Genomic DNA, 15,722 nt, shown 5'->3' with positions numbered 1-15,722 from the left:
ATTACTGCAAATAACATTGCGAATCGCTCTTAAAAGAAAATTACTCCAAAAGTTTTACCTTCAATATTTAGAACATATTTTTTTACGTAATTAATTTTACATTCCGTTAGCCTGATAGCGGTTTATTTATCTAATACCAAAAAAGATGAAATAATGTAATACATTTTAACGAAGATTGATTTATATTATCGCGAGAAATTAGTATAATCGGTGCATATGCATATATGCAAAATTATTTTCAAACAAATTCTTTTTTTAATGAAAATATTTAATTGAAGAATAATTGTAGGTCTATTTCTCGACTCTTTTTTTATCATCTCTGTTGCAATTTTATGTAGTTTTGTATATTGACACCAAAATAGAATGGATTATAAAATATACATATGCATGACAGAATTATGCATATGTACATATAGTAAAAATTTCCACATTCAGCGAAAAAATGTGAAAAAAAAATTCTTTATTGTGGTGTATACGCCGGTGGATCTGTTTCATCTCCAAGTTAAAAATACTTGGCATAACTTGGAGCATTTCCTTGTAAGGCGATCACTTCGTGCCGTGAATCTGCTGTAGTTGTAACAGGGTGGGCTCGTAGATAAAGATGAGAGGCTTGGCATATCAATTTCACGGACTACAAATGGAGAGAGAAGAAGGCGCAGTTACTTGAGAGAATAAACGGAGGGAGAGGGTGAAACTTGAACTCGGGAAACCTGACTGAGACCTCGCTAATTCCGAGGGTTAAGTTAAGCTGGTAATGCGTCTACTTAAAGGCCAAGAAGGAGATGAGAGCGAGAGAAAGGATAGGGAACCAAAGGCGATTGCAGCAATGCAATCTGGATAATCCTTTCATAGAATAGTCGATCTCGCGAGACAATAATGACTAGGAAGTCAAATTGATGGCTATTTGTGTGGCTGTGCTACAAATTTAGCTAGTTTGCTGCGAGAAAAGTCGATGGTAATTTTTACGCCGATTGAATGATCTTATTATCATATTTCTCACTTATTTAGTTTGACCAGTCGAATTTTTTATATCTGATGGGACATATTTTAAATCTCGTGTTTTTTCTCATAATTATCAGTTTGAAAAATGAAAATAAAATTCATTGACAACCAATGATATAATACAAACTTCATTGTTCAACAATACAAATTATTTAAGGAATATATATAATTTGTTTACACGTTTGTTTATGTTTGAAAAAAATTAAAAATATATAAATTACATTGGAAATTACTTTGAATTAATCGAAAAATCGAAGAAAGAGAGAAAGCTGACCAAGTTTGGAATATCGAAGTATTTAAAATATAACAGATAAAATATGAATTCTTTCCGATTGCACCGCAAAAAATGATAAATATGTCTCGACTATCGCGGCCTGATCCATTTCGAAATAAATTAAATTAATGAAAATAGGTAACAGAAAAAAAGAAAGGAAAAATTCCGGGTTGCATTTGCGAATAAAATTTTATATAAGATATTGAAACTCACCGGTATCATTGGATTGTCGACCCTTGCCATCTGGATTCCACTCTTCTTCTATAAACAAACAAAGAAAATAGTAATTAGCGCAAACTATTAACGAGAAAGCAATTTAAGACAATTCAAAATTGATGATAAGAAAATAAATAGTTATTTAACTAGACATAATTTCTTCGCGAATTATATTATATCAAAAAATTATGAATTATATTCTATAATTATCTAAATAGAATTTGATTAATCACAATTTTGAATTGTCTTACAGAACAATAAATACTATCTTTCATACACACTTCCTACGTAATAAATTACATGTATACGATTGAATTGCCAATAGGAATGAATCGTTTTTGTTCTAAAAAGACAGAATATTGATTTCCAGCAAATTTACAATTATTACAATGTGGTAACGTCCTTGTTTAGGAGTTTCTGATAACTTTGGTAGCAAGTATCAGAAAGTTCCGGATGGACTGAAGTTCGAATTTCAGAAAGTTACGGATATTGCAGAGGACTAGTTGAAACCCGCCAACCCGGAATATGATATTTGCCAAGCCAAGTTTCAGAAAAAAATGTGAAAGAATATTTCGTAAAGCCTGCAATCTATATATTTCTCAATTATTTCGATTAATTTCAGCTTGACGTAAACTTGTACGCGATACGTCGCTATAAAAAATTTAAACGGAGATTATAAGAGATATATATTTTTCACCAATTTAAATTTTACTATTTAAATATCATTAAGTCATTCAAACTTGAAAGACTTTATTCTACATTTTGATTTACTTTTGCAAGAAGAATTATCCCTTCTCCAGGATTTCGAACACAGCTTACAAATTGAACAAGTAAGTGTTTTATAAATAAAAATATACACATATTTTTGGTATATATTTCGTTTGAATATATGAATGCGCTTGTGCACCTTCCGTACACAAAGCTGTGGCCACGCATGCATAATCGCGCGAAAATCAACCGAGCGTTCTCACGATGCTCGAGACCTTTTTTTCATCCCGTCTCATATATTTGCACGCTTCGTACATTTATGCAAAAGCGCACGTTGACATATGACAAACTGCAAACTAAAGCGCGAAATCGAACCGAGATGTACATAGACGCATCGTATGCATCCGCGCGTGCATAGAAACATGCGTGTCTACGCGCCTGTATATATTTATGCAAAACGCATGTTCTCTCGCTCACGCACAACAAACCGCCGCGTATTGACTATGCGTATATTCTATGCGTCACGTATCTGCATCCATAGGATGTCCCAGGCTTAAGCAAGCTATTGTATCTATCTTTATACATTTTTACGTTACATTAAACGTGAAATGTTACCAAAAGTCGAAGGAGGAATTTTTAACATTAAATATTTCGTCATATATTTCTTATTGCAATAATTAATAATTGAAATGTCAACGCGTGTAGTTGATCATGATGGACATTACATGTGCGCGTTTACATTTATGTATATGTATAACTTGCATACGCGAGTCACGCATATTTTATGTCAGTTGTATATACACAGTTATGTAGACACGTGCGCACGTGTGGGTGTTTATTGCGTTATGTTGCATCTGTCCAAGTTGATGGTACATATGTACTTGGCTGCGTGAATTTATAAGGATCTTCTATGTAGCTACTCTACTTCCGCATTCTCGGCCATGTGGGAGATATGAATTTAGATACATATATTCACTATGATCCACTTTCTTCGGAAGATGCTCGCTTAGGACCTTACTCATTAACAACATCGTTTGTCTTTAACGCGTCATGTTATTAATATATTTTCTCCAAGGGAGGAAATATATTAATCATATACTTTTAGCCAGGACTTTCTTGTCTAAACAAAATATCGACATAATAATGGTTTCCCAGACAGCACCGAGTTCAAAATTGGCGCGTAAGATATCATTGAGAAATCTTAAAGACAGAAATCTTATATGATATGATATATTCAAAAGACACCTTAAAGATATCTTATGCGCCGATTTTGGATTTGATGCTGTCTTGTGGGTTGCGAATAATAAGTAGTTGGAAAGTTTTAAACGCAATTTTGATGCACTGAAAGCTTCTCTAAATTCAAGTATAAAAATATGACATCAAAGCCCGCCGATATTAAGAAAAGCGAAAAAGTGGTGAGCATCTCTTTGATACGGATATACAAGAAGCCTCTCGCGCACTTTTTCCTTTTGAAGCGCATGACCCTGTTTACGAGCCCGTCGAGAATCCGGGACTTTTTCACGACATGTTTGGCACAATAAACGGAATTTATATTCCGATTCTCTCTCGGAAAAGAACGCTCGTTATACGGCGGGAAACAGAAATTATAGTGCTCCGTGTCTACACTACGTCATCAATCGATCGTTTTCGTCGACAATGGGTATTTCGCGGATCCCTGCGTTGCAGATGATCGCTGTCGCGTAATTGGCGAAACATGTCCCTTTCGTCGAAAAAGCGATCGGTGCTGCGATTGTACCGCAGAATATTTTTCGATAGAAACGGCGGGATATTCGTATACGCATTCTGCACGTGTGTACATGTTTTGTTGTTTGCGCGTCGATTGAAGGATCGAGTGGATGTCGGAGCTTGCGTCATATTTATAGAAGAATTGAGTTAACCGGTTAAATAAATTAGATTATTTTCTGTATTATTGCATAGCGTATATATCGCATATAAATATATATTAAATTTTAATATATTATTATATATTTATATGTAATATATATAATTATATTATTTATTATTGCGTGAGATATATATTTTTCAAAAATATTAAAATTGTTTTGCAAGACACAAAAGGATGATGCTAACAAAACTAAGAGAATTTCGTTTTGTCATCGTTCATCTATTGTCTAGAGATTGTAATAATAAATCTGGCGCCCAAAGATAAAATCCCAGAGACCCGGGATTAAACTTGACGAGAAAATAATCCTGATTACTGTCCTCTATGCAGACGGATTATCATGATACTCGGTCATGATATGGAATATATGATTTATAAGCGAACTTTGTTTATTAAGATCTATTAAGATCAAGCGAATAAAATAAACTTACAGGTTAGAAAGTATACGGGACAACACAGCTTTTTTTACTTAATAATTATTTTTTAAATAATTCATTTGCGTAATAATGTCTTTTAAATTATTCAACAATTATATATTTCCAAAAATTCTTTGGATATAATATGTCGTTTCCTTTCACACACGAGCATCGAACATAAATTTAAACGCTGATTTTGTCGGCTACCTGTCGTTGATTCCTTCTTTCGAGTCGCACACAGAAACGTCATTCACAAGTTCGTACGGTGTAAAATCTCTGACAAAGAAACCGCGAGGGAGTGGCAAAAAGTCGACGGCATACGTCTCGGAATACTCATATTTCAGAAGAGCTCCACGAATACTTTCTATCCACCTCGTACAAAGAAGAGTTTGTGTACGCCAAGAAATAGCCAGTGCTGTAACACAGAGCGGGAAATTCGCTGGAGGAAAAGCGAATGAGGGAAAACGGATTGAACTGAGATAAAATGCGCCAAGAGAAAATCGATAGAAATATATATATATATATATATATATATATATATATATATATATATATATGTCTATGAGAGGATCTAAATCTCGATGTCGGTCATAATACTCGAAAATATCCGCAGCCAATACCTTGAATGCTATATAGAAAAAGTTTAGTTGCATTATTGTAATCGCGTATATACGATATGTCATGCAATGCATGACGATGTACAGGATCGAGCGAGAATATGTTGCCACTTTTACGTCAAGTTAACGTCATCCCCTGATATTGAAATTTATGTGTATATGAAAAAAGTTTTACACACAAATCTTTTATAGCGGATAGTATATAAACGAAAAAATCGCCTTTCCATTATATATATATAGAATATATAATATTTATAAAATATATATAATCCAATTTTTATGAAGAATAAAAAAATCACATATTTTTAGATATAAAAATAGGTGGTATTTATATAATGTAGCGATGACATTGACTCATTAGCAATAATTATATAGATTTTCTCTGTCGGAGTGTACGTAATTTGGTCTTAATTCGAAGGTAATTAAGTTTAAGAGTTGAAACATAAAGTCAACGGAAGAACAAAGTTAGGGAGAGAAATGTGCGGACATATTTGAGCTCTCGCGCGAGGAAAAGAGGAGAGATCGCGATATAAAATAGAACAAAGTAAAGTTAAAGTCACGAAAGACATCTGACATCACCTTCGCCTCCTTATTACGTTTTGTTGTTGTTAATTTAACTTTGCGAGAGTTCACATTACTATGTTAAAATATCGTTACTGCGAAATCACACACAAAAGTACCTCTTTTATATAATTATTCCATTAACTTTTCCTATATAAATGTTTACCGCGAAAAGCGAAGCAGTTATCTGAAAGAGCCTTTTATCTTTGACCGTAGCAATCAAAGTATTTCATAAGCACATTTATATCATTGAGATAAAAACGATCGATTCGAATAAGACGAAGGAAGTCTTGAAAGACAGATTTGATAAAACTGCTTAATAGACGCAAAATTATATAGAGAAATTAATTTTTTAATTAGTGGGTTAATATCGATAAAATAAGGAGAAAATTATTTACGCTGTATACGTGTATCGGAATCTCTTTTTATATTCCATCAGCTTTACGGCTTGATCACGAAAGCAAAACATATCAAAAGAAATGCATCTAAACTTTAACTCGAACTTCTGTAGTCATTGAACCATCGAAAGGACGCTCGAAATAAACTCTATTCGACGAAAAGTAAACAGAAATTTTAGCAGCAGGGAAAACACGAAGATCGAACCGTGAGATTATCACGAAAGAAGAACAAGAAGAAGTAGGGGAATCGAACAGAAGCAAAGAGAAAATTCAAAGAGCAAAGTGAACCTAATTCGAAACTCACACAACTTGTTTCGCCAGCTTGGACTTTAATCGAGCTACTTTCTTCGAAAGAATATTGCGAATACATATAAAAAATGGGCCCATTCTATTTTATTGGCGATGGATGAAATTTTTATGTAAGATACTCGTCTTTTACGAGAAAAACGATCACTTTTGCGTTTTTTTGTCACAAAATATAATTTTTTACGTATTAATAATAAGAGAGTTATAAAATATTTATTTCGTTTTGCTAATTGCGTCAACAATTTTCTATTTAATCGATTTATATCTGAAGCACAGCAATATATTCTTGGCCTTTTCTGAATTTTTTATTTGGAACATTCAGATTTAAATCGATTATTTCGTTATCGTACGATAAAGAAAAAACTAACTACATGTACAATCGTACGAAGATCCTAAAATATAAAATTTTTCGTAACAATCTATAGCTATGATTAAAAGCAGCGAGAAGCAGTAACAAAGTTTCATTGGCACTAGCAATAGCAGGGCAATTGATCAAAATAAAAAAAATAGCAGTCATATGGGTGCATTGCAAGAGAATGAATATAAATTGCAAGTCAGCTTTTATCTTACTTCGATTTACGGTCTGAAATAATCAAAGCTTACTCGTACATCGCATAAAAATGAAGAATAAAATCGTATCGAGAGTGTTTAAGAAAAATTGATACATCCTGCGATATAAATATTTGTTGAACGCGAATTGAATGACGGATACGATTAGCAGAAATCGTAAGGAAAATAATGGCGAGATCGGCGATTCGCGGCGAGAATCCCCGTCCTTAGAATCAGCTATCGTTACCTGAAGCCTCGGAATCGGAGCCTGGCGTGGGGCTAGCGTCCACACTGTGCCTAGATCCTTGGCAGCACTCACTGCACTTGCTGCACATCGTCTCCCCCGGGATTAAAATCGACGTGAACGACGGTTCTTAGCACTTGTCTTCGATCGTGGCGGTTCCGGTCGTCGGCATTATTCGCGCGTGATCGTCATCGTTCGCAAGAAACGTCGACTACCGCGGACGCGAATACGGAATCATCAGAGATTTCCGGTTCTTTCGGCGATTCCCATCGTAAACCGACGAGCGTTGACTGCAATGGAATTTTCTATTTCAGATCATTCGTCTCTCTCTCTCTCTTATCGATTCAACAAATTATTGTTCCAAGGCTGACAATTTCACCTACACGATGATATGCGACGTTGACGAGCGATTTAAAGACCTGACTAGCACGAAATTAATAGCTTGTATTTTTTTTGTTTTGTTTTGGAGGAACGAGAGAAACTTTCGTTAATTATCGTATTTACATAAAATAAACTAGATAATATTTTAAATTAATAAATAAACGTTGACAATTTCGAAGCCAATAACGGCCATTAATAACCGCGCCGTTGATATCGGCTCGCAAATATGAGTTCGTAATATTTGGCCCATCGCTTAACCCGGCGAAAGTGAAACATATAACCTACCACACGCGCCTCTAATGGATGTGAGCACTCGTCGTTAACGAGATGAACGATGTTGGGTAGACTTGCACGAGAGCATGGAGGGAGAACTCTGCAAGTGCGGAAATAAGGACTGAAAGTGCTGTTGATTTAGAGGCGAGGAGAGAATTCATTTCGCGCGGATTGTCAAGTCGCGAAGCACGCGAATCCCGAATGGAAACACGATTTGATTAGCTGGGAAATTAGGGCGATTAAAGTATCGCGAAGAAATGCGAACGTTGTAATACGAAACAAAGTTCTTACACATTATTTATTTCTACAAATAATGTCGAGAGTGTCTAAAAGCCATTGCTTTTTCTATCATTCAAATCTGATTAATCGACGGTTTTGATTAATTTTGGATTGTTCTGTCGTGAAGAATTAAAGCCGATAGAAATATCGGATATCGACAGTATTGTGAACGATGGCCGGCGATTTGAAACATTCAAGTGGCGACCATTGTCACGCTCGCCACCGATGACCATATCGATACCTGGCGCTATTATTTGCAAAACTAACGATTTGCGATCGTTTTATCGCTTTTATTATATCGCGCACAGTGTTGCAGTTATCAATATTTTTGCAAGACGTCCGAAAAACAAAAATATTTTATTAGCGTCTTTGAAATTTAATAAGTTTGCAAAGTAACCCGAATACGAAAGTTTTTTTTACGTTTCATTAAAAATGTTATTATTATTAGATATGATAGCATTGCTGTTTATTATTTCGAACGTTATAAAATGGATATGAGATTTCGATAATTTTTTTATCAAAATTTATTTATTTATAGAAAAAGCGTTTAATATTATTTTAATTTATATCATGAATAACCAAGCATCATACGCAACATGGAAAATAATAATTGGTAATAAATAACAAGTATATGGAACTTTTCAGTAGTTATGATCGTTAAAAGTCAGACAGAATAGGAGAAATAGCGATAGATGTTGACAATATTCACAGGCAAAGGAGAATAAATTAAAAATATCTATCAATTGTCATTTACTAACAAATAATAACAAGTCATATTTAAAATAACACAAACTAACGAAAAACAATATATTGTTAATAATATTCTTGGCGCGATTTAAGAGAAGAAACTTTCTCTCACATAGTTTTGCTTTTCTGCAAGTTTTAAAACAAGCTCAAAGCGAAGTAAAGGTCAGATATTAAAAGCATCTGTGCTGTTTGTCGAGATAGAAAGAATTTAATTCTCCTGCCAGTTGCAAACGGAATTATCTCCGCCATGCTTTGCGTGTCGCAGATTTTATCATTTTAAAATATCAGTCTGTCACGCACTATTCTTTAAGTCTTAAGTTAATCAAGCGCGGGATGAATATTTTGGAAAATTTATTATCACGCAAATTAATTTCACTCTTATTTACAGTTAACTTTCGAACAGAGTTTCAGCGTGCAAAACATCTTTATAGTTGACATCGATTAACACACGAATGTTCATGTCGTGGAAAATTACACCGTTGTTCGTGTCTCGAGTTTCGAGGAAGTATCTTTATGTATCTCATCAGGATGAAATTGTAGACCGAGTTGAGATATGGATAAAGACGTGTTTTATATAAAACACGATATCTTCTCGAAGCTAAGAAAAAAGCATCCTCACTTTCTCTTCTCAAGTTCATCAAAAATATTTATAACCGTAGAAACGAAATAAATTTGTTTTCTCTAAATAAAAGTATCCTCTCCAATATGTTGATCCAACTTGGCACTTCTAAACTGTCTAGAATAGAGAAAAGGCAGAGAAAAAAAATATAGATACGCACTGATAAAAACGAAACACCACAAATATAGAGCTAAACAGAATTTTGTAAAATATTCACATAGTTTTTCACGGTAAAGGAGAGAACTCTGTTTCGCGGATTTTTATTATACCACGAGAAAGAGAAACGCGAGAGAAGAAGTGGAAAAAAATCCCGTTGGAAAACACATCGTGTTTCCGTGAAAGCAGCAGCGGAGCAGCACGCGGCCTGTCGCGAGCGAGGCGTTCGCGCGTGTTCCTCGTTTCGCATTCGCGGAAAAATGATACGCGGCTTATGCGTGCCGCGGGCGAGGGCGGATAACTGGATCGACGGAAGGGTGACGGTTACTGGGGCAAAAGTGTACACCCGGTGCGCGTTACGGGTGACCGATAGATGGGTGCATGCGCGTGCACGCACTCCCTCCCTTCTCGTATGATATCGAATATACGCGCTTATATTTTCCGTTTCGAGAGATCGATCTTGGTACACGACACGTTCTCAATCTTTTTTTTTCATTTTTTTTTTTTTTTTTTACGTGTTTTTCATGCGACGAAATCGATGAAAAGCGACTGGTGGAATCGGAATCGCGGCAGGGTTAATTATGACGAGCTCGCGCGAGCGGAAAGATGCTTTGCGAGACGCGGGAAAATGACGCGGCTGTAATTTGATTAATTCGACGCTCGTTATCGGCCCGGGTCATTACGAATACGCGTACAGGTGGGGGAGAACATTTGAATATTGGAGCGTGGTTGAATAATTTATAGCATTTACATATTCCGCGCATCTCTCGCGAGATAAGAAGTGGAACTCGGTGTCTTTCGCATTTTTCGAGAGAGAGAGTTACATTTTGCATTTCTCCGAAAAGGAGCGAAAAGAGATTCAGCGGCGAAAGATATTTGTGCTAACGTTTAATCATAGAAATAGTTTTTTAATGCAATGCTCTCGAGGAGGATGATGGAAATCCCGCGCAAAGTGTACGCTAGTTATTTCCTTGAAAAAAGGAAAAAAAGATACATAAAGTTGACGTGATTTTATGGTAAAAGGCTGAATATTGAATATGCAAAGAGGATATGCCTCGAGAGTTGGGAATCGGCGCCAGACTGTTTTATATCGAAATGCTACAGATTATAAAGCGTGAAAATCTGCATCATTCTTTCAACATGCCATTACACACAAAATCACAATCTATTTCGCACGTTTGCTGTATCATTTTGTTATGGCTACCTAAAGCTCGCGGGGCACTTTGATACATTTTGCCGTTGGCAATCGCATTTACAGCTCAAAGAAATCGTGTCGCGACTGCGACGTCGACGGTATATAAAACACGTCGTTTCTTCAAATCCATCTCGCAGCTTTCTGCCACAATTTTTTTTCATTCCCGTGTGTCACTGTAAATCTCTTCAGCATATTATCTCGTCGATTTACGCATTCTTCTCAAAATTGCAATACGATCATCAGTTGTTTTCTGAATTATTCATATTTAATATCACAGAAAAAAAGAATCCTTGATTCAAGTATATTTTTATTCTTGAACGCTATTTGATTAATTTAAGCATAAAATGCTCTTTGTAATCACAAATTTTTATTTGCCTTAATAATAAATAAGTTTGTGTAAAGTATATTTTATCTTTAAGATATATTCTTGTTTTAAAAATCGCATATGGTAAAAACAAACTTAGTCACATTTGAACTAAGAATTATTATATATACTTGAAAGTACCACTTATATCCGATGGTCACTTGTCCTTGCAATATTTATAAGTAAATTTTAGCTTCAACCAAGAATATTTTGCACGTTGTTTTAAGGATAAATTATCCTTTATCCAAAATTATTTATATATTTGGCGCTATTATAAAGATAAAATATACTTGAATCAAGACATATTTGCATTCTTTCAAGGATACTGTTTTTTCTGCGATCGAAATGTATATCTTTGCACAAATGTTTACTAATGAATTTTTCAGTTTCTCGCCGCGTGCTTGCGAAATAAATGAAATAAATGGAGAAAATGGGCCTCGATCGATGAAACGTCAACGCATCTCCGGTTCGAAGTAGCGACTTCCTGGGTATTTCCAGCCTCGTCTGTTAGGTCTCGCGGAATGTGCGCGCGCGGTCGGATTTAAAAATAAAATCTTGAAATGACCATCGCTTGTGGAGTATTTTTAATTACGGTTAAACGGGCGCGTCGATCTATCGATGACTTTACGGTCGAACGGGCACGGTAAATAGCTCGTCGTGCTTCTCTCATCGCATTTCAGTGGCGATCGCCTTTTACGAGCAGACGTCGTCCAGGTATTATTCGCGGATTTGCCGTCGCTCGTAAAAGATATGCGGATTCCCCGTCTCGACGTCGATCGATATCGAAGCCGTTCGCTCCTTCCTTCCATTTTTGACGGTGTGTCCTGTATCGCGACGCAGGCTCTCACCGCAATATCTGATTTTATGGGATCCCACAAACGGGTACGTATTTCATAAACTAACGGCACACACGAACGTGCATTCGAGAGCCTAATATCGTCGAATTGGTTATGCATGATTGCCGCGTTGGTATTCGCTTTTCGTACGGATGTCGAATATTAAATTATTCAACTCACAAAGAGGGAGAATGAGACTTGTATGGTATGTTTCGGGGAGAAAAGATTCTAATAAAAATAAATGTTTTAAAAAGAAGAGGCTGTTTCTTTTGCATGTTCGCATGAGGTCATATTGCAATTTGTTGAAAAATTCGTCAATGTAGTGGTAAATGATACATTTTGTCAACATCATTTATCATCATTATTGATCTATAATCAAATATTTTTCTATACTTGCGCGCATATAAACGTCTCGAAATTTCGAAAATAATTTGAGCTAACAAAAGTTCATAATAGCTAATATATTGTACATAGTGTTATCTGAACTTATCACAAATTTGTATAGTTTTTCGAAAAAAGATAAAATGAAAAAGATAAATTTTTTTATAATACTTTTATTTAAATTTAATGTGTGCGAATAAATGTGAGATTCGAATAGCTCCATTCTTTCTTTCATATGCACAGTAATTGAAATATCACATAATTACATAACCGCGTATATTAATCTATGTTTCAATTGCATTTTTATAATTGTTTATTCACACGTAAAAACTGATTGCATCCCAGATATTTCATTTTACCGAGAATGTCGTGAGCAAGAAGACAGAGCGGAAGTCGATACCAGATGATATAAAACCATGAAATTTTAATTAATCACACGAGATGAAAGAATCGTGAAATGAGGAGAGATGTGAGAGAAGAAATTGAGAATATAAAAAACAAGAAAAGCGCGAAAAGGGAAATACAGTAATGCGAATCAGTTGATCGAATCGGGATTCTCTTTGCGTAATCCGTATTTTATTAAATATTGCAGTATTTCGTTATTATCCTTTTACTTCACATCATCTAAATATCAGTGAAAAGTTAGTAGGTTTTTATTGTCTTCATAAGCTGCTGTCAGAAACATATGGCGCTTAATGGATGTTTGCATCGTTCTATTATAAAAATATGGGAATTTTTTAAATATAGGAATTTTGTTATAAATATAATATGTGTATATATATATATATATATAAAATTTGCATATATGGTGCTTTAAAATATTTCTCTAGTCGGAATCTCGCTATTTTCGAGGCGGGAAAAAGAATTAGTAATAAAAAGCATTGATTCACGCTGTTGTGAGCTTTTATTAAATTCTTTGAATTTATAATTTTTGAAGCATCCCGTGTATGTGTACGCGGATGCTAGGTCAAGAGAACGTGCGCAGTTATGCCACCTCAAATTGAACGTAATTCGGTTGCTGGAATCTGGGCACCCGCACGCCATGCAGAATTTGCTTGAACGAGAGACGAAATTCGTCTTGAAATTGGGTTAAGAGAACATGCTCGCCCACGCTGCGTTCCCAGCTAATATCCCTCAGCCATTTAATCATGATTGTTATCAACGATTATTGTTAGGACGCGCAAACAATTCATTGCATTTATACATTTCCGCGAAAAGGCACGCTTGAAAAATTTATTATTTTTTTTTAATATTAATTTTATCAAATCTTCATTAATTTGTATAGCAATGCACAATTTGAAAGCATATGTACCTACATTTAATTTTTCTAAAAATCTAAAAACGTAAAATAGGCTGTAAACTATAATACTAAGGGTAAAAAATTCGTTAAAGTTTATAATAACAAAAATATTATTAAGGTATTGTTTTATATTTTGTTACGAAACTTATCGGTGAATGTTTCTTAACAATGGATTTAATACAACTTTGCGGTTATTAATGCTTCCATTTTTGCTTCCTGCGTCTTTAAGCAAGTGAAATCCCCTCCGGTAGATGGAAGGATATAAAAAGATAATGAGGAGTACAAAGAAAATAAATTGGAAGATGGTTGGATAAAAGAGTCAAAAGAACATAGCGTTTCGAGAAAAGGTCACTTTATGTCGATTGATAAAAATTATGCAACGAAGCGTTGTTAAAAAGATATTCCAAGTATTAACATTGGATTTCTTTTTTTACGCGATAATATTAATAAGTCTACAACATATTTTTTTCTTCGTTATTTACGTAAGTGGAATTTCAACTTTTTTTTATTTACACAAACTTTCTTAACGTGTCTATCTTTAGAAAAATATGATAAGCGTCAAAACGAAAACATAATATCGCCAAAGAAAGATAAAGTGAAAAACGTAAGACTGATAGAATAAATTGAAAGAGGCAGTAAATCAATACATCACGGCTTATATGAGACAATATCAGGAAACACGGCAGACTTTCAATTTTATGTCGACTACGGAAAATTTACGATTATTACTAGTCGAAAAATTTTAATTCGTCAATTTTTTCCAGTACAAAATTTTTGTCGAAACAGTTAATATTATGTTGAAACAGTTAATATTCTAAAAACGAATATCTTAATTACGTTTTTATATGTTTTAAGAAAAATAGAGATTCGAATTAGTATCATATTTTAACAAAGTATATTCCAAGTTTTTATCCAATTTATTAAAAGTAAACTGTTGCTTTACAACAACCTGATTTTTACTCAACATTTTTATAAAATCACTGAAAAGTTCCCTTCTATTTCTAAGTTTTGTTTCAATAATAAATTGACCTTCCTCAATAAGCAAGTGCAAAACAATTGTTTCTTTTTTGCATTATTTAAAGGCAAATTGCAAAATAAAATACTGTAAAAGCGACAAGTTCTACAAATTGTGAAAAAGAGGAAAAATCAATAATATAACACATAAAATGCATTGTATAGAAAGAGAAGAACCCTTTTCATTGTCAAGTTGCACAGTCGCGCGATGAAGCGTAGTTGAATTATTTCTTAAGTGGCGTTTAACTAAGAGCACTCACAGAAAAAAAGCCAACTATGTCAGCATTCTCACGGGTCAATGACTTTTGTAATACGTTTAAGCTACGCAGTTTGAGAAAACGCAAAGAGAATAATAATTTTATTCTTAAAAATAATGATTCGTTGCTTCTAACAAGATTATTTGCGTCGATAATATTATGTAAATAGTTTAAATATTTTTTCAATTCTCAAACAATCCACATAATGCAGCAGGACAAATGAGCTCAAGACAAATGTTTGAAAAATTTATAGTTCTACATGAGTTTTAAAAAGAATTCTGTCTTCTAAAAGCAAAAAAAAAATTAACCGGATATTTATAGATATTTAAAATGAGACGTCAATTTTCAAGAATTATATTTATTTTTTTTCTAAAGCAATATCTTTTTGAATAAATGTCCTTCGAGTTTTAATTAGTTATTATAATATTAAATCATATAGTATGATTTAATCAAATATCGCGCGCTCTGTTAGAGTGAAGTTGCCGCTGTTGATAGAATAGTGAATAGCTTCAGTCATTAGCCAGGCAGTTCGAGCTGCGTTCCCGCTGTGATTAATTAGTAAGCATAATTATTTCTCATTTTTGTCATTATAATATTTATCAATCGTATATCATCATTTCAACGTTCACATATAGTCGTAAATGTTTGAAGCGCATATTTTGCGAGAAATTCGATGCAAAATCTGTGTTAGCGGTCAACCCAACCCAATCTAACCTAAGCTGAATT

General features: G+C 34.3%; 1 protein-coding gene and 1 long non-coding RNA gene across 23 annotated transcripts in view; one reads left to right on the top strand and one right to left on the bottom strand.

Annotated features, from left to right (window-relative positions):
• Positions 1-15,722, top strand: part of LOC114946612 (uncharacterized) — a 110,244-nt gene that overhangs the window by 29,958 nt on the left and 64,564 nt on the right. The gene's annotated exons all lie outside the window — the stretch shown is intronic.
• Positions 1-15,722, bottom strand: part of LOC114946604 (uncharacterized) — a 190,512-nt gene that overhangs the window by 110,515 nt on the left and 64,275 nt on the right. For all 22 annotated transcript variants that reach the window (XM_085489841.1, XM_085489860.1, XM_085489854.1 and 19 more), the window contains exon 3: positions 1,490-1,537. In XM_085489841.1, the coding sequence (XP_085345967.1) occupies positions 1,490-1,537 (48 nt within the window). The remainder of the gene's footprint in view (positions 1-1,489; positions 1,538-15,722) is intronic.

Source organism: Nylanderia fulva, unplaced genomic scaffold (assembly GCF_048542155.1).
Source record: "Nylanderia fulva isolate GAGA-0341 unplaced genomic scaffold, ASM4854215v1 Scaffold9, whole genome shotgun sequence".
Taxonomy (NCBI): domain Eukaryota; kingdom Metazoa; phylum Arthropoda; class Insecta; order Hymenoptera; family Formicidae; genus Nylanderia; species Nylanderia fulva.
This window is presented reverse-complemented; position numbering and strand designations above follow the sequence as displayed.